This window comes from Triticum aestivum, chromosome 3D (genome assembly GCF_018294505.1).
Source record: "Triticum aestivum cultivar Chinese Spring chromosome 3D, IWGSC CS RefSeq v2.1, whole genome shotgun sequence".
Taxonomy (NCBI): domain Eukaryota; kingdom Viridiplantae; phylum Streptophyta; class Magnoliopsida; order Poales; family Poaceae; genus Triticum; species Triticum aestivum.
This window is the reverse complement of record NC_057802.1, coordinates 285,061,624-285,082,309: the sequence shown is the minus strand read 5'-3', so window position 1 is coordinate 285,082,309 and position 20,686 is coordinate 285,061,624. Positions and strand designations below refer to the sequence as shown.

At 46.9% G+C, this 20,686-nt stretch overlaps 1 protein-coding gene across 1 annotated transcript; it reads right to left on the bottom strand.

The window, feature by feature from the left end:
• Positions 1 to 362: 362 nt before the first annotated feature.
• LOC123078456 (protein ANTAGONIST OF LIKE HETEROCHROMATIN PROTEIN 1) lies at positions 363 to 2,275 on the bottom strand. The gene has a single exon (XM_044500968.1). It carries the CDS (start codon positions 2,117 to 2,119, stop codon positions 521 to 523), a length of 1,599 nt encoding a protein of 532 aa, XP_044356903.1. The 5' UTR covers positions 2,120 to 2,275; the 3' UTR covers positions 363 to 520.
• Positions 2,276 to 20,686: the final 18,411 nt, after the last annotated feature.

Genomic DNA, 20,686 nt, shown 5'->3' with positions numbered 1-20,686 from the left:
TCATCTGGTAATGAATTGTGACCAATCAAAATATTTGTCAATATTTGGCACACAAAAAGGTCAGAATTTTTTCAGAACCAGAACAGCCGCATACCTTAGATTGTCCTAAAACAGGGACAATATATCCTGAATTTGTTCGCGCGTGACAGTTCCAACGGGCGCAGCTACAACGAGCGGACCAGCCGATCCAGCACGGTCAGATGAATTTATAAGAGCATGTCGTTAAAGAGAGAATGGCGTACAGAATGCAACACACAAATGCTCTTCATTTAAACCAGCTTTGCTCTTCACATTTTGTAAATTAAATTGTATATATATATATATATCTTTAAACAATAAACCGAGTAACCGACAGCAGCTACTGACGAAATTTTCCACAGAATGTTTACATGAATTTCCAGTTTCTCTGAACGTTGTGTACAAATCCTAACAAAATGTTCTATCCTAGCGGCTAAAAGAATTCGGTGCATGTTTAATTTATCTGTACCCAAGACAAGGAGAGGGCCAGGAGGTGATTTGATCAGAAAAATGTGGTGCCGGCGAAACCGCGGTGGAGGAGGTTGTGCGCGATGCTGTCCCTCTCCTGCTTGGCGGTCTCGGAGCGAACAGGGGTCTCCGGCGTGGTATCGTCGTCGACAAGCGCAAACGGGACCTCCGGCTCGAGCTCCTCGCGGCGCATCTCGCAGATGTTGTGCAGGACGCAGCAGGCGCCCAGCACCACGGGGAGGTCCTGGAGCTTCACCTCCGTGCGCTTCTGGAGGCACGCCCACCGCGTCTTGAGCCGCGCGAACGCCTCCACGGCCACGTTGCGGATGTCGCCGACCTTCTCGTTGAAGGCGTGCTGCGTCCATGTCAGGTTCTGGTGCGTGTACGGCACGAGCACCCAGTCCATGAGCGGGTAGCTTGCGCCGCCGACGAGGCAAGCGTCGTGCATCATACCCGCCGCGGCGCGCTGGTGCAGCATGGATTTCTCGAGCACCTGATCGTCCGGCATGGAGCCCGGCCAGCCGATGCAGACGTCGGTGAAGGCGCGGTCAGGGCCGACCACCCCCTGGAGCGTGATGGAGTAGGATGTCTTCTGATTGCGCTCCGTGTGCCGACGGTTGAAGTAGGCGGCGACGGAGATCTTGGGCGCGATGATAGGGATGTGCGTGGTGTACATGGCTCCGATGACCCCCGGAACACCGAAGGATCTCTCGAAGCCCTCCTTGAATCTGCCGGCGGCGGCCTCGTCGGGCCACTGGAGGAAACGCGGCATGAGGACGGACTTGATGGCACCGCAGACCTCGAGGACGAGCTTGTGGCATGTGGAGATGCCGAGGCCGAAGCGCTTGGAGACGAGGCGGAGCGGTTCACCGGTGGCGAGGCGCCAGATGCAGACGGCGACGCGCTGGCGCACGGGGATGGCCGCGCGAAGCATGGTGTCCTCCTTGGCCACCGCGGAGCCGAGCGCCTCGCAGATCATGTCGAACGTCTCCCGGCCCATCCTGAAGGCGCGCCGAAACTCTGCCTCTGGGAAGTCGGGGCTATTGCACTGGTCCCACCACGCCTGCGACCGGTCCTTGACCCACAGCCGACGTTGGTGGTGGCCTGCACGCGGCGGCGAGGCCGACGCGGCAGTATTGGTGGCGGCCTCCTCGCCAGCCACGACGGCCACTGCCGCTGCCGACGCCGAGAGCCGCGAGCGCTTGGAGCGCGCAGCGGCCTCGGAGTCGGCGTCTGCATCGAAGCTGCCCTCCATCTTGGCGAAGTAGTCCATCATGGCCTGCGACTTGTTATCGGCGTTGGACTCGAGGAGCGCGAGCTCGCGGCGGGAGGCGTCGGCGGCCCCCGCGCTGTCGGCGTGGCCCTCGGCCTCGAGCGCGGCGAGCGAAGTTATTATGGTGGCGATGGAGCGCTTCCTTCCGTTGTTGCTACCGTCCTTGATGGGCGCCGCGGCGGAGTCGTCGTCCACTCCGCGCTTCCTCCGGCGGTTGTTAGGCATGGCGGCTCCGTCGAGCGCGAGCGGGAGCGGCGACGCGGCGGCGGCGTCCTGGAAGAAAGAGTAGTAGAAGGCGAAGTCGTCGTCTGCTGCTGCGCCCCCTCCGCTGCTGGGACGGGCGCCGGATGGGGATCTCATATACGTCACGCTAGCTAGTAACGCTGGCCGGGTGCGCGCGGGTCGCGAGTGGTGCGGTGCGGTGGTGGGTGCGGGTCAGCGAAGCGATTGAAGAGGAAACGAAACGAGAGAAATGAGCGTCCTGTGATTCGTAGGTGGAGGCGAGGAGACTGGTGTGAAATGGGGAACGATATAAATACGGCGTGATGCGACGAGGCCGATCGATGGCGAGGTGTGAACGCGGGGGTTGCTTTTTGGACAAGGAAGAGGAGGCAGGAAAGCGAGACCGGCCCGCGCCTGCGCGGAGCAGGAGCAGCCAGGAAGGTGGCCGCGCCCCGAGGACGCGGTGTGGCGGGTGGGCACCCACCGGCTGACAGCGAACGGGTGGGGGTGCGTGCCGCGGTTCACGCGGTTTCGCAGATCCGCACGACACCGCGTGGACTGGACTCCTCCTCGCCTCTTCTCGGCACAGCGCGGCGCGGTGGGGAATGGGGACTAGCGGAAGAACGTGGTCAATGGGATGACAATCAGGCTGCCGTGGCACCCTCACGTGCGAGCCAGTAAACTGGAGTAATACGTACAAACTGTCAAAATTGGTGGTAGGCCTACAGCGGTGAGATCGAGAGCTGGGCCGGACACGGGGTTCGAGAAACCGCGGCGGCATGGCGTCCTTTCGTCGACATGCTTGCGTACCGCCGCGTCGCTGACGTTTTTCGCAAGCCTCAAGGGACCCACTGTCATCTGTTCCGATCATCCCTTCAGACTACCCGGACCTTAACATAGGTGATAACATTATACTCTTTTTTTCGCCAGGAGACTATTCTTGGTTTATCCCCCCAGCGAGCCCCTCCCCTAGCGAGCCTCGCCACCGCCGGCGCCACTCCGGCCCCAGCGTCCACCCTGCCTCCGCCGTCGGCCACCCCGGCCCCGGCTTCCTCTCCTTTTGTCGGCGGCCACGCGGGTCCCGGCTTTTCCTTCTGTCGGCGTCGCTCGGGGCGTGTTTCTCCATGGCTTCTGGATCTGCTAGCCCTGCTTCGGTGTCCTCCAAGCTGCAGCCCGTCGTCTCCGGCCTGGGGCTGTCAGGTTCGTCGGGATCCGCGGGTTCCTCGACCGGTGCTGGTGGTGCTCCGGCGGGGACCAACATAGGTCCGGTTGCGGGCTCCGCCGTCCCTGGCGCAAGCCGGGGCCTTCTCGCAAGGCTCTCTGGCGCAAGAGGAAGGCGCTGAGGAAGCAGGCGGCGGCGGGAGGTGCCCGACCGCGCTCGCCGGCTTCGTCCCCGGAGAGGAGAGAGATCCCCGCGGATTTGTTTGGTCTTTCTTCAAGTGTTTCAGGGAGGGACACCGCCGGGAAGATTGCAGTTTTCCTCCACTATGCATCCGGTGCGGTCTGGAGGGCCACATCTCTACGGACTGCAAGAGGCCGAGGAGCCCAAGGTCGGAAGAAGATCTCCGGCGGGATGCGGTTGCCAAGGTAGCGCGGGCTTTGCAGCCGTCGATGCAGGCCGGACTCGCGAGCAGGCTGTCGCCGGCGACTAGGCAGACCGCTCCTCTGGAGAGGTCCTCGCCAGTGCTGGTTGACACCGCACCTGTGGGGTTCGGGCAGGCATCGGCTGCAGCTGCTTCTACCGGTGGCATCTGCGTGCTCCGCAGGACGCCGGAGATGGAGGACCTTGAGCAGCGTTTGAGGCTCGCGGTGGTGGCTTACGTGGGCGGCACCCGGCCCGCGGTGTCGTGTCTGGAGGCGGCGGAAAGCTTGTCGGCGGAGCTGCGCATTCCCCTTCATCGGTTCTCGGTTCACAAATTCCATCCAGAGGACTTCCTGGTGGTCTTCGCCACACCGGAGCTCCGCAACAGGGCGTTGGCGGCGGGCACCGTTGAGCACAGATTCTTCAAGTTGTTCGTCAAGCCGTGGCTCAAGCAAGCACAAGCCGTTACTAGAGTGATGCGTACTCAAGTCGATCTCATGATCGAGGGGATTCCATCTCATGCGTGGACGACTGAGACGGCGGCCGAGCTCCTTGGGTCGTCGTGTATGGTGGAGAGTTTGGCGCCGGAGACGGAGAATCGTGAAGACCTTTCCCTCTTCAAGCTTCGATCATGGTGTGTGGATCTTGACGAAGTGCCGGTGGCCAAGCGGCTATGGGTGCCGGAGCCGGAGGTGAACGGCGGGCCGGCTGCGAGGTTGCCGACGTCTCGTGCCTTGTTGGAGTACAAGACTCTCATTCACATCGGGAGGCTGCGAGATCACGAGGGTCCAGAGCGCTGGATGCGGCCACCTAGCCCCGATGGCAGCAGGCAAAGTGGCTTTCCGGAGGACCCCGGTGACTTCTCTGGTCGGGGAGATTGGCGCGTCATGCCATGGTCGAGAGGTGTGCTAGATCGCCGCGGTGGGGCGCCGGCATGCGGGGCGCCCGGCGGCTCTTACAGGCAGGCTTTGTTGGGGTGCATCGGGCCGTCGGAGTGGAGGATACCACCGATGGCGCGCGGCAAGGAGGTGTCGGCATGCGCGCCCGTGGTCATCACCACAGCGGCTGCGACAGAGACAAGGCTGGTGGAGGAGGCTGGAGCACGCCAAGCCTCACCGGTGGTGCAATTGGCCATAGAAGATCCGAGCCGGGGCAGTGGGACCCCATCTCGCCTTTGTGGGTTGTGCCCACCTCTGTGGCCTCGCGCACCGCCTCTTTGCTCTATAAATACTCCAATATTCCAGAAACCCTAGGGGAGTCGACAAAAAACAATTCCAGTCGCCGCAAGTTCGAGAACCACCAGAACCAATCTAGGCACCATCACGGAGGGGTTTATCATCCTCATTGGTGCCTCTCCGATGATGCGTGAGTAGTTAATTGTAGACCTACGGGTCCATAGTTAGTAGCTAGATGTCTTCCTCTCTCTCTTTTGATTCTCAATACAATGGTCTCTTGGAGATCTATTTGATGTAACTCTTTTTGCGGTGTGTTTGTTGGGATCCGGTGAACTTTGAGTTGATGATCAGATCTATGTTTTTATCCATGGAAGTTATTTGAGTCTTTTGATCTCTTAGATGCATGATTACTTAGAGCCTCGTATTTCTTCTTTGAATCTTTGGTTTAGTTAGGCCAACTAGATCGATTTTTCTTACCATGGGAAGAGGTGCTTTGTGATGGGTTCGATCTTACGGTGCTTGATCCTAGTGAAAGAAGGGGAAATGACACGTATGTATCATGGCTATTAAGGATAACAAGATAGGGTCTATTTCTACATAAATAGATCTTGTCTACATCATGGCATCATTCTTATTGCATTACTCCGTTTCTCCATGAACTTAATACACTAGATGCGTACTGGATAGCGGTCGATGTGTGGAGTAATAGTAGTAGATGCAGACAGGAGTCGGTCTACTAATCTTGGACATGATGCCTATGTAATGATCATTGCCTAGATATTGTCATGATCATTTGAAGTTCTAACAATTGCCCAAGAGTAATTTGTTTACCCGCTAATGTCTACTACGCAACCTTCTTCTTGTAGACATTGTTATGCCTCCAAGTGCAGAGGTTTGTAGGACAGTAGCAAATTTCCCTCAAGTGGATGACCTAAGGTTTATCAATCCATGGAAGGCGTAGGATGAAGACGGTCTCTATCAAGCAACCCTGCAACCAAATAAAAAAGAGTCTCTTGTGTCCCCAACACACCCAATACAATGGTAAATTGTATAGGTGCACTAGTTCGGCGAAGAGCTGGTGATACAAGTGCAATATGGATGGCACATATAGGTATTTGTAATCTGAAAATATAAAAACAGCAAGGTAACTAACGGTAAAAGTGAGCAAAAACGGTATTGCAATGCTAGGGAATAAGGCCTAGGGTTCATACTTTCACTAGTGCAAGTTCTCTCAACAATGATAACATAATTAGATCATATGGCAATCCCTCAACGTGCGACAAAAGTCACTCCAAAGTTCCTATCGCGGAGAACATAAGATGAAATTGCTTGTAGGGTACGAAACCACCTCAAAGTTATTCTTTCCGATCAATCCATTGAGCTATTCCTATGAATGTCACAAACAGCCCTAGAGTTTGTAGTAAAATAACACCATATGACACACATCAATCAACCCTAATGTCACCTAGATACTCCAATGTCACCAAGAGTATACGTGGGTCAATTATATGATATGCATCAAACAACTTCAGATTCATAATATCAATCCAACACAAAGAACCTCAAAGAGTGCCCCAAGATTCCTACCAGAGAAACAAGGACGAAAATGTGCATCAACCCCTATGCATAGATTACCCCAATGTCACCTCGGGAATCCGCGAGTTCAGTGCCAAAACATACATCAAGTGAATCAATAGAATACCCCATTGTCACCACGGGCATCCCACGCAAGACATACATCAAGTGTTCTCAAATCCATAATAGTATTCAATCCGATAATAGTGAAACCTCAAAGGTAAAACTCAATTCATCACTAGAAGGTAGAGGGGGAGAAACACCATACGATTCAACTATAGTAACAAAGCTCGCGGTACATCAAGATCGTGCCAAATCAAGAACACGAGAGAGAGAGAGAGATCAAACACATAGCTACAGGTACATACCCTCAGCCTCGAGGGTGAACTACTCCCTCCTCGTCATGGTGAGCGCCGGGATGATGAAGATGGCCACCGGTGATGATTTCCCCCTCCGGCAGGGTGCCGGAACAGGGTCCCGATTGTTTTTTGGTGGCTACAGAGGATTGCGGCGGCAGAACTCCCGATCTAGGTTCTGTTCTGGAGGTTTGGGGATATATAAGAGGTGTTGGCGTCGAGAACAAGTCAGGGGAGTCCATGAGGGGCCCACAAGGTCGTAGGGCTCGCCCTAGGGGGTGGGGCGCCCTCCACCCTTGTGGAGGCCTTGGGACTACTCTGGTGCATCTCTGGTACTCCGTGGGCTTCTTTTGGTCCAAAAACAATCGTCATAAAGTTTCAGGTCAATTGGACTCCGTTTGATATTCCTTTCCAACGAAGCTCAAAAACAAGGAAAAATATAAACTGGCACTGGGCTCTAGATTAATAGGTTAGTCCCAAAACTCATATAAAATAGCATATAAATGCATATAAAACATCCAAGATGGATAATATAATAGCATGGAACAATAAAAAATTATAGATACGTTGGGGACGTATCAAGCATCCCCAAGCTTAATTCCTGTTCGTCCTCGAGTAGGTAAATGATAAAAACAAATTTTTTGATATGGAATGCTACCTAACATATTTATCCATGTAATTCTCTTTATTGTGGCATGAATGTTCAGATCCGTAAGATTCAAAAGAAAAGTTTAATATTGACATAAAAACAATAATACTTCAAGCATACTAACAAAATAATCATGTCTTCTCAAAATAGCATGGCCAAAGAAAGCATATGCCTACAAAATCATTTAGTCTGGCTATGCTCCATCTTCGTCACACAAAACACTTAAATCATGCACAACCCCGATGACAGGCCAAGCAATTGTTTCATACTTTTGATGTTCTCACACCTTTTCAACTTTCACGCAATACATGAGCGTGAGCCATGGACATAGCACTATAGGTGGAATAGACGGTGGTTGTGGAGAAGACAAAAATAAGGAGATAGTCTCACATCAACCAGGCGTATCATCGGGCTATGGAGATGCCCATTAATAGATATCAATGTGAGTGAGTAGGGATTGCCATGCAACGGATGCACTAGAGCTATAAGTTTATGAAAGCTCAAAAAGAAAACTAAGTGGGTGTGCATCCAACTTGCTTGCTCATGAAGACCTAGGGCGTTTTGAGGAAGCCCATCGTTGGAATATACAAGCCAATTTCTATAATGAAAAATTCCCACTAGCATATGAAAGTGATATCATAGGAGACTCTCTATCATGAAGATCATGGTGCTACTTTGAAGCACAAGTGTGGCAAAAAAGATAGTAACATTGTCCCTTCTCTCTTTTTCTCTCGTTTTTTCTTTTCCTTTTTTCTTCTTTTTTTCTCCTTTTTTTGGCCTTCTCTTTTTTCCTCACATGGGACAATGCTCTAATAATGAAGATCATCACACTTCTATTTAATTATAACTCAAAAATTACAACTCGATACTAGAACGAAAACATGACTCTATGTGAATGCCTCCGGCGGTGTACCGGGATGTGCAATGAATCAAGAGCGACATGTATAAAAATGATGAATGGTGGCTTTGCCACAAATACGATGTAAACTACATGATCATGCAAAGCAATATGATAATGATGAAGTGTGTCATAATAAACGGAACAGTGGAAAGTTGCATGGCAATATATCTCGGAATGGCTATGGAAAGGCCATAATAGGTAGGTATGGTGGCTGTTTTGAGGAAGGATATGTGGTGGGTTTATGGTACCGGTGAAAGTTGCGCGGTACTAGAGAGGCTAGCAATGGCGGGAAGGTGAGAGTGCGTATAATCCATGGACTCAACATTAGTCATAAAGAACTCACATACTTATTGCAAAAATCTATTAGTCATCGAAACAAAGTACTACGTGCATGCTCCTAGGGGGATAGATTGGTAGGAAAAGACCATTGCTCGCCCCCGACTGCCACTCATAAGGAAGACAATCAAAAAACATCTCATGCTCCAACTTCGTTACATCAGGTTCACCATATGTGCATGCTACGGGACTCACAAACCTTAACACAAGTATTTCTCAAATTCACAACTACTTACTAGCATGACTCTAATATCACCATCTTCATATCTCAAAACAATCATAAGGAATCGAACTTCTCATAGTTTTCAATGCACTTTATATGAAAGTTTTTATTATATCCCTCTTGGATGCCTATCGTATTAGGACTAAATTTATAACCAAAGCAAACTATCATGCTGTTTAAGACTCTCAAACTAGTATATGTGAAGCATGAGAGTTCAATAATTTCTACAAAATAGAACTACCGTCGTGCTATAAAAGGATATAAGTGAAGTACTAGAGCAACTGAAAACTACTCCAAAAGATATAAGTGAAGATCAATGAGTGGTCGAATAATTATGTAACTATGTGAAGACTCCTTCTCATAAATAAATTCAGATCTTAAGTACCTTATTCAAACAGCAAGCAAATCCTAATAATAAAATGATGTTGCAAGGATAGCACATATCATGTGAAGAAGCAAAAACTTAGGCTCAACCAAAACTGACCGATCATTGTTGAACAAGAAAGGTGGGATGCCAACCGGGGCATCCCCAAGCTTAGATGCTTGAAACTTCTTGAAATATTAATTAGGGTTGCCTTGGGCATCCCCAAGCTTGAGATTTAGTGTCTCCTTAATTCCTCTCATTTCACAGTTTCCCTAATTCTTAAAACTTCATCCACTCAAAACTCAATAAGAACTCGTGAGATAAGTTAGTATAAATCAACGCAAAACCTTATCATTCTCTACTGTAGAAAATCACTAAAATCATAATTTGAAATTGCATGCTAAATGCCTCTGCATATTTAATACTCCTATCCTCAAATAGAATCATTAAACAAGCAAACATAACAACAATCTGTCTATACAAAACAGTCTGTAAAGAATGCTAGAGGAATCATACTTCCCTAACTCCAAAAATTCTGAAAAAATAGCACACTGTAGAAAATTGGTTGTTTCTCATTGTGTACAAATTTCAAGATTTTATCATGCTCTGACTATTCACAAATATTCAAAACATAACAACAAACTTTCTGTTTTTAAAACAGCTACATATGGACTTGCAAAATAAGCATGGTAAAGGCTCTACTTGACTTTTTTATTGAACTAAACGATGAAAAACACTACTATAAATAACACCAAGCAAATCCTAAACAAAAGAAAATGATGCTCCAATCAAAACACATATCATGTGGTGAATAAAAATATAGCTCCAAGTAAGGTTACCGATCAACGAAGACGAAAGAGGGGATGCCATCCGGGGCATTCCCAAGCTTAGGCTCTTGGTTGTCCTTGAATATTACCTTGGGGTGCCTTGGGCATCCCCAAGCTTAGGATCTTGCTACTCTTTATTCCGTAGTCCATCAAAACTTTACCCAAAACGTGAAAACTTCACAACACAAAAATCAACAGAAAACTCGTAAGCTTCGTTAGTATAATAAAACAAATCATTCACTTTGGTACTGTCAAGACAAGATTCATAATTTTTCTCACATAATGCCTATTGTACCCTATCATTTCTACAATTTATATTAAGCAATATAAGCCATAGAAACTAGAAAACAGGCAAACTATGCATCGAAAACAGAATCTGTCAAAAACAGAACAGTCTGTAAAGATCTGAATTGAAATCATACTTCTGTAACTCCAAAAGTCCTGAGAAATTAGGAAGTCCTAGGAAATTTGTCTATTAATCTTCTGCAAAAATAATCAACTAAAAAGCACTCTTCATCTAGAAATGAGAATTGTTTTTGTGAGCACAAAAGTTTCTATTTTTCAGCAAGATCAAATCAACTATCACTATAAGCCATCCCAAAGGTCTTACTTGGCACTTTATTAAAACAAAAGCTATAAAACATTATTACTACAGTAGCATAATCATGTGAACACACAAAAACAGTAGGGGTAAATATTAGGTTGTCTCCCAACAAGCGCTTTTCTTTAATGCCTTTCTAGCTAGGCATGATTATTTAAATGATGCTCACATAAAAGATAAGAATTGAAACATAAAGAGAGCATCATGAAGCATATGATAAGCACATTTAATTCTAACATACTTCCTATGCATAGGGATTTTGTGAGCAAATAACTTATGGGAGCAACAATCAACTAGCATAGGAAGGCAAAACAAGCATAACTTCAAGATTTTCAACACATAAAGAGGAAACTTGATATTATTGCAACTCCTACAAGCATATATTCCTCCCTCACAATAATTTTCAGTAGCATGATGAATGAATTCAACAATATAACCATCACATAAGGCATTATTCTCATGATGCACAAGCATATAAATTTTACTACTCTCCACATAAGCAAAATTCTTCTCATTCAAAATAGTGGGAGAAAACTCAACAAAATAACTATCAAGTGAGGCATAATCCAATTGAAAATTAAAATCAAGATGACAAGTTTCATGGTTATCACTATTCTTTATAGCATACATGTCATCACAATAATCATCATAGATAGCAACTTTGTTCTCATAATCAATTGGAACCTCTTCCGAAATAGTGGATTCATCACTAATAAAGTCATGACCTCTCCAAATCCGCTTTCATAAATATAATCATCATAAATAGGAGGCATGCTATCATCATAATAAATTTGCTCATCAAAACTTGGGGTACAAAAAATATCATCTTCATCAAACATAGCATCCCCAAGCTTGTGGATTTGCATATCATTAGCATCATGGATATTCAAAGAATTCATACTAACAACATTGCACTCATGCTCATCGTTCAAAGATTTAGTGCCAAACATTTTATTGGATTCTTATTCTAACACTTTGGCACAATTATCGGAATCCTTATTTTCACGAAAGACATGATAAAGATGAAGCATATGAGGCAACCTCAATTCCATTTTTTTGTTATTTATTTTATAAACTAAACTAGTGATAAAACAAGAAACTAACAGATTCAATTGCAAGATCTAAAGATATACCTTCAAGCACTAACCTCCCCGGCAACGGCGCTAGAAAAGAGCTTGATGTCTACTACGCAACCTTCTTATTGTAGACGTTGTTGGGCCTCCAAGTGCAGATGTTTGTAGGACAGTAGCAAATTTCCCTCAAGTGGATGACCTAAGGTTTATCAATCCATGGGAGGCGTAGGATGAAGATGGTCTCTCTCAAGCAACCCTGCAACCAAATAATAAAGAGTCTATTGTGTCCCCGACACACCCAATACAATGGTAAATTGTATAGGTGCACTAGTTCGGCGAAGAGATGGTGATACAAGTGCAATATGGATGGTAGATATAGGTATTTGTAATCTGAAAATATAAAAACAGCAAGGTAACTAATGGTAAAAGTGAGCGAAAACGGTATTGCAATGCTAGGGAATAAGGCCTAGGGTTCATACTTTCACTAGTGCAAGTTTGCTCAACAATGATAACATAATTAGATCATATGGCAATCCCTCAACGTGCGACAAAAGTCACTCCAAAGTTCCTATCGCGGAGAACATAAGATTAAATTTCCTGTAGGGTACGAAACCACCTCAAAGTTATTCTTTCCGATCAATCCATTGAGCTATTCCTATAAGTGTCACAAATAGCCCTAGAGTTCGTAGTGAAATAACACCATATGACACACATCAATCAACCCTAATGTCACCTAGATACTCCAATGTCACCACAAGTATCTGTGGGTCAATTATACGATATGCATCAAACAACTTCAGATTCATAATATTCGATCCAACACAAAGAACCTCAAAGAGTGCCCCAAGATTCCTACCAGAGAAACAAGGACGAAAACGTGCATCAACCCCTATGCATAGATTACCCCAATGTCACCTCGGGAATCCGCGAGTTGAGTGCCGAAACATACATCAAGTGAATCAATAGAATACCCCATTGTCACCACGGGCATCCCACGCAAGACATACATCAAGTGTTCTCAAATCCATAATAGTATTCAATCCGATAATAGTGAAACCTCAAAGGTAAAACTCAATTCATCACTAGAAGGTAGAGGGGGAGAAACACCATATGATTCAACTATAGTAACAAAGCTCGTGGTACATCAAGACCGTGCCAATCAAGAACACGAGACACAGAGAGAGATTAAACACATAGCTACTGGTACATACCGTCAGCCCCGAGGGTGAACTACTCCCTCCTCGTCATGGAGAGCGCCGAGATGATGAAGATGGCCATCGGTGATGATTTCCCCCTCCGGCAAGGTGCCGGAATAGGGTCCTGATTGGTTTTTGATGGCTACAGAGGCTTGCGGCGGTGGAACTCCCGATCTAGGTTCTGTTCTGGAGGTTTGGGGATATATAAGAGGTGTTGGCGTTGAGAACAAGTCAGGGGAGTCCACGAGGGGCCCACAAGGTCGAAGGGCGCGCCCTAGGGAGTGGCGGCACCCTCCACCCTTGTGGAGGCTTCGAGACTCTTCTGGTGCATCTCCTGTACTCCGTGGGCTTCTTTGGTCCAAAAACAATCGTCGTAAAGTTTCAGGTCAATTGGACTCCGTTTGATATTCCTTTCATGCGAAGCTCAAAAACAAGCAAAAAACAGAAACTGGGACTGGGACTGGGCTCTAGGTTAATAGGTTAGTCCCAAAGATCATATAAAATAGCATATAAATGCATATAAAACATCCAAGATGGATAATAAAATAGCATGGAACAATAAAAAATTATAGATACGTTGGAGACGTATCACCCGCCGTATGCTATTTTTCTCGAGAGAAGCCCCTAGTGCAATCTACGGCCCTAGGTCTCTTCTTTATCATATTTTCCTTCGAGATCTGTTTTTATTTGCTTTTATTTTCAGATCTATTAATCCAAAAACACAAAAATACCTTGCTGCAATTTATTGTTATTTATTTTATTTCGCGTTCCCGCAAGATCTATTTATCCAGTCAACTATAATTTTACCTATATTTTTACCCGTGATGGATTGACAACCCCTCTCTTACGTCGGGTTGCAAGTATTTGTTCTTTGTGTGCAGGTACCGTTCATGTAGTGTTGTGTGGTTCTCCTATTGGTTTGATAACCTTGGTCTCATCACTAAGGGAAATACCTACCTTAGTTGTGCTGCGCCATCCCTTCCTCTTTGGGGAAATACCGACGTAGCTCAAGCCGCATCAATATGCTATGCCTCGGTGGCACACCCACGAAGCAACGGCCAAGCCGAGCGCGCCAACACGGAGGTCCTCAGGGGACTCAAGGTGAGGAGCTTCAAGAAGAAACTCGAGGCTTGCAGTAGGAGCTGGCTTGATGAGCTCCAGTCCATGCTATGGTCCATCTGCACCACCGCAACCAAGCCCACGGGCGAGACCCCATTCTTCCTGGTCTATGGGGCTGAGGCAGTCCTTCCTTATGAGGTCAAACATCGCTCCCCACGGGTCTTGGCATTAGACGAGGCACGCCAGGACGCCTCACAGGGGATGGACCTCGTGTTGGGGGAGGAGTGCTGCCGCCGAGCCTCGCTTCGTGCCGCGAGGTACCAGTAGGCGCTGCGGCGGTATCACTACCGTAGCGTCCGCTCCAGGACCCTCGAGGTGGGTGACCTTGTCCTGAGGCGGGTGCTCTCCAGGGAGGGGCTTCACAAGCTCTCGCCTATGTGGAAGGGCTCGTTTAGGATCGCCCGTGTCTCCAGGCCTGGTACCGCGTGCCTGGAGACGCAGGACGGGGTCCCCATCCAGAATGCCTGGAACATCCAGCACCTCCGGAAGTTCTATCCATGATCAAGGCCATGCACCTCTCAAGTCTCCTCTCGTGACACTCTCACGTAATAATGAGTTGGGGCTGTACACGCCCCGGAGTCTCCTGAGTGCCGCCCCTGGGTCTCACGGGGGCTCCCACCCATGTCCTAGTGGAGGCCCCATGCTCCGCGCTGGTGGGAAGACCAGAAGACTAGTGTAGGTGCCGGACGCGACTGTTCTTTTGCTTGCTGCTTTCTGTAGCTGATTTGCAACTTCTTGAAATGAAATTTGGAGCTTTCGCGTCTTTTATTTGAAAGGGTTGGGAATTTTTTTCTCCTAACAGCGTTCGCCCTTTCAGGTCTTGCCTTGGGGAGAGTGGCAGTTGCCCATCGCTCTTCCTCACGCGTCGCGCGCGTGGGGGTTGGGCACGGTATGTGTGCGCCGGGGTCACCCGCAAACACACCTTGCCAAAGCCTTGGTACCCCAGCCTTTGGCGTCTTAATCCTCACACAACGCTCTCAAATGAGCCCGCGGGCACACATGCCCTATTTAGTCCGTGCCCCTGGGCATCGCGACGTCATGTACCAGCGGAGATCAGCCCATACTCGGGGGCTTGCGTGAGGCGTGGCACCTCCGGAGGTTTCTGTTGGGAATCGTTGCATGGAAAACAAAAAAAATTCTATGCACACGCAATGATCTATCCACGGAGATGCATAGCAACAAGGGGGAGAGTGTCTAAGTACCCTCATAGACTGTAAGCGAAAGCGTTTCACAATGCGGTTGATGTAGTCGAACTTCTTCGCGCTTGAACCGATCAAGTACCGAACGCACGACACCTCCGTGTTTTGCACATGTTCAGCTCGGTGACGTCCCTCGCCTTCTTGATCCAACAAGATGTCGAGGCAGTAGATGAGTTTCGTCAGTGCTACCTCTTGAGCATGCGTTGGTTTTCCCTTGAAGAGGAAAGGGTGATGCAGCAAAGTAGCGTAAGTATTTCCCTCTGTTTTTGAGAACCAAGGTATCAATCCAGTAGGAGGCCACACGCAAGTCCCTCGTACCTACACAAACAAATAAGAACCTTGCAACCAACGCGATAAAGGGGTTGTCAAACCCTTCACGGCCACTTGCAAAAGTGAGATCTGATAGAGATGATAAGATAATATTTTTGGTATTTTTATGATAAAATTGAAAGTAAAGATTGCAAAGTAAAAATAGATTAGAAACTTATATGATGGAAAATAGACCCGGGGGCCATAGGTTTCACTAGTGGCTTCTCTCAAGATGGCATAAGTATTACAGTGGGTGAACAAATTACTGTCGAGCAATTGATAGAAAAGTGCATAATTATGAGAATATCTAGGCATGATCATGTATATAGGCATCACGTCCGTGACAAGTAGACCGACTCCTGCCTGCATCTACTACTATTACTCCACACATCAACCGCTATCCAGCATGCATCTAGAGTATTAAGTTCATAAGAACAGAGTAACGCATTAGGTAAGATGACATGATGTAGAGGGATAAACTCAAGCAATATGATATAAAACCCATCTTTTTATCCTCGATGGCAACAATACAATACGTGTCATTTCCCTTTCTGTCACTGGGATCGAGCAACGCAAGATTGAACCCAAAGCTAAGCACTTCTCCCATTGCAAGAAAGATCAATCTAGTAGGCCAAACCAAACTGATAATTCGAAGAGACTTGCAAAGATAACCAATCATACATAAAAGAATTCAGAGATGATTCAAATATTGTTCATAGATAATCTTGATCATAAACCCATAATTCATCATATCTCGACAAACACACCGCAAAAAGAGTTACATCGAATAGATCTCCAAGAAGATTGAGGAGAACTTTGTATTGAGATCCAAAGAGAGAGAAGAAGCCATCTAGCTAATAACTATGGACCCGAAGGTCTGTGGTAAACTACTCACACATCATCGGAGAGGCTATGGTGTTGATGTAGAAGCCCTCCGTGATCGATTCCCCCTCCGGCAGAGCACCGGAAATGGCCCCAAGATGGGATCTCGCGGGTACAGAAGGTTGCGGCGGTGGAAATAGGGTTTCGTGGTGCTCCTGGATGGTTTCGGGGTACGTAGGTATATATAGGAGGAAGAAATAGGTCAGTGGAGCCACGAGGGGCCCACGAGGGTAGAGGGCGCGCCCAGGGGGTAGGCGCGCCCCTGCCTCGTGGCCTCCTCGTTCGTTTCTTGACGTCCACTCCAATTCCTCTGGATCACGTTTGTTCCAAAAATCACGCTCCCGAAGGTTTCATTCCGTTTGGACTATGTTTGATATTCCTTTTCTGCGAAACACTGAAATAGGCAAAAAAACAGCAATTTACACTGGGCCTTGGGTTAATAGGTTAGTCCCAGAAAAATATAAAAGTGTATAATAAAGTCCATTAAACATCCAAAACAGAATATATAATAGCATGGAACAATAAAAAAATTATAGATACGTTGGAGACATATCAAGCATCCCCAAGCTTAATTCCTGCTCGTCCTCGAGTAGGTAAATGGTAAAAACAGAATTTTTGATGTGGAATGCTGATACGTCTCCGTCGTATCTATAATGTTTGATTGTTCCATGCCAATATTATACAACTTTCATATACTTTTTGGCAACTTTTTATACTATTTTTGGGACTAACATATTGATCGAGTGCGAGTGCCAGTTCATGTTTGTTGCATGTTTTATGTTTCGCAGAAACCCAATATCAAACGGAGTCCAAACAGGATAAAAATGAACGGAGAATTATTTTGGAATATTTATGATTTTTGGGAAGTAAAATCAACGCGAGACGGTGCCCGAGGGGGCCACGAGGCAGGGGGCGCGCCCCAGGGGGGCAGGCGCGCCCTGGACCCTCGTGGGCACCCCGTAAGGTGGTTGATGCTCTTCTTTTGCCGCAACAAGCTAATTTTATGAGAAATATCTGGGCGAAAGATTCACCCCAATCGGAGTTACGGATCTCCGGATATAAAAGAAACGATGAAAGGGCAGCAGACCGGGAACGCAGAAACAGAGAGAGACAGAGAGACATATCCAATCTCGGAGGGGCTCTCGCCCCTCCCATTCCATGGAGGCCAAGGACCAGAGGGGAAACCCTTCTCCCATCTAGGGAGGAGGTCAAGGAAGAAGAGGAAGAAGGGGGCCCTCTCCCCCTCTCCTCCGCTGGCGCCGGAACGCTGCCGTGGCCACCATCATCATCACCGCGATCTTCACCAACACCTCCGCCATCTTCACCAACATCTCCATCACCTTCCCCCCTCTATATACAGCGGTCCACTCTCCTGCAACCCGATGTACCCTCTACTTGAACATGGTGCTTTATGCTTCATATTATTATCCAATGATGTGTTGCCATCCTATGATGTCTGAGTAGATTTTCGTTGTCCTATCGGTGGTTGATGAATTGCTATGATTGATTTAATTTGCTTGTGGTTATGTTGCTGTCCTTTGGTGCCCATCATATGAGCGCGCGCGTGGATCACACCATAGGGTTAGTTGTATGTTGATAGGACTATGTATTGGAGGGCAAGAGTGACAGAAGCTTCAACCTAGCATAGAAATTGATGCATACGGGATTGAAGGGGGACCAATATATCTTAATGCTATGGTTGGGTTTTACCTTAAGTTGCGGATGCTTGCTAATAGTTCCAATCATAAGTGCATAGAATTCCAAGTAAGGGATGACATGCTAGCAGTGGCCTCTCCCACATAAAACTTGCTATCGGTCTAGTAAAGTAGTCGATTGCTTAGGGACAATTTCGCAACTCCTACCACCACTTTTCCATACTCGCTATATTTACTTTAGTTGTGTCTTTACATTAACAGCCCCTAGCTTTTTATTTACGTGCTCTTTATATTCTTGCAAACCTATCCAAAAACACATACAAAGTACTTCTAGTTTTATACTTGTTCTAGGTAAAGCGAACGTTAAGCGTGCGTAGAGTTGTATCGGTGGTCGATAGAACTTGAGGGAATATTTGTTCTACCTTTAGCTCCTCGTTGGGTTCGACACTCTTACTTATCGAAAGAGGCTACAATTGATCCCCTATACTTGTGGATTATCAAGACCTTTTTCTGGCACCGTTGCCGGGGAGCAATAGCGTGGGGTGAATATTCTCGTGTGTGCTTGTTTGCTTTATCACTAAGTAATTTTTATTTGCTGTTCTTAGTTGTTCTCTATCTTTAGTTATGGATATGGAACACGAAATACCAAAAAAATAGGTGTACTTTCTACTCATGGAGATGAGGAACCTCCTAAAACCCTAGATGCTCATTATGTGACAGATATTATGTAGTACTTTGATAATCCAGAGAAAACCCCATTCAATTTTGTAATGGGAGTAACGTTGGATCAACGTGAATACTTTAGGGATTATCACTTGACACAAAAAGGGAAACTATTATGGGATCAAATTTATATATTGAAGTGGTATGCTCGGCAAGTATGCTTGAGTTATGATTATACTTGTTGCTCTAGGATGAAGGCTCCACACCTTCCCTTTTCATGCAAATTTAATGATAATAAAACCTTAGCTTCTTATGCTAATGGTATATATGATTACTATGATGTGGAACAAATAGAAGAATTTGTTGCTTTTATGGGTGCTTATGAAATTGAATCTATGTTTAAAGAGTTTGAAGATTTTGATGATGTTGTTTATAGACCTGAAAATTTAGCTATCCTCAAATATTGCTATGAGAATTATGAATACAATTCCGATATTAATGCACTTATTGAGAAAGTCTCCGCTGTCCAAGAAGAGACTAATATTTTGCAGGAATCTATGGAAGAAGAAATTGATGAAATTGTGAGCTCATTGGATGAAAAAGATGAGGAGGAGAGCGAAGAACAAAAGGAGGAAGAGCGGATTGATCACCCGTGCCCACCTTCTAATGAGAGTAACTCCTCAACTCATACATTGTTTAATTCCCCTTCGTGCTTACCGAAGGATGATTGCTATGATGACTGTTATGATCCCTTTGATTCTTTTGAAATATCCCTTTTTGATGATGCTTGCTATGCTTGTGGCCAAGATGCCAATATGAATTATGCTTATGGAGATGAACTAGCTATAGTTCCTTATGTTAAACATGAAATTGTTGCTATTGCACCCACGCATGATAGTCCTATTATCTTTTTGAATTCTCCCGACTACACTATATCAGAGAAGTTTGTGCTTATTAAGGATTATATTTGTGACGCCCCCGATTTGACCGTACACTAATCATGCACGCAAATGTGTACGACCAAGATCAGGGACTCACGGGAAGATATCACAACACAACTCTAAAACATAAATAAGTCATACAAGCATCATAATACAAGCCAGGGGCCTCGAGGGCTCGAATACAAGTGCTCGATCACAGACGAGTCAGCGAAAGCAACAATATCTGAGTACAGACATAAGTTAAACAAGTTTGCCTTAAGAAGGCTAGCACAAACTGGGATACAGATCGAACGAGGCGCAGGCCTCCTGCCTGGGATCCTCCTAACTACTCCTGGTCGTCGTCAGCGGCCTGCACGTAGTAGTAGGCACCTCCAGTGTCGTAGGTGTCGTCGTCGACGGTGGCGTCTGGCTCCTGGACCCCAACATCTGATTGTGACAACCAGCTAGAAAAGAAAAGGGGGAAAAGAGGGAGAGAAGCAACCGTGAGTACTCATCCAAAGTACTCGCAAGCAAGGAGCTACACTACATATGCATGGGTATATGTGTATAGGGGCATATCAGTGGACTGAACTGCAGAATGCCAGAATAAAAGGGAGATAGCTAGTCCTGTCGAAGACTACGCTTCTGGCCATCTCCATCTTGCAGCATGTAGAAGAGAGTAGATTGAAGTCCTCCAAGTAGCATCGCATAGCATAATCCTACCCGGCGATCCCCTCCTCGTCGCCCTGTTAGAGAGCGATCACCGGGTTGTATCTGGCACTTGGAAGGGGTGTATTTTATTCAGTATCCAGTTCTAGTTGTCATAAGGTCAAGGTACAACTCTGAGTCGTCCTTTTACCGAGGGACACGGCTATTCGAATAGATAAACTTCCCTGCAGGGGTGCACCACATAACCCAACACGCTCGATCCCATTTGGCCGGACACACTTTTCTGGGTCATGCCCGGCCTCGTAAGATCAACACGTCGCAGCCCCACCTAGGCCCAACAGAGAGGTCAGCACACCGGTCTAAACCTATGCGCGCAGGGGTCTGGGCCCATCGCCCTATGCACACCTGCACGTTGCGTACGCGGCCGGAAG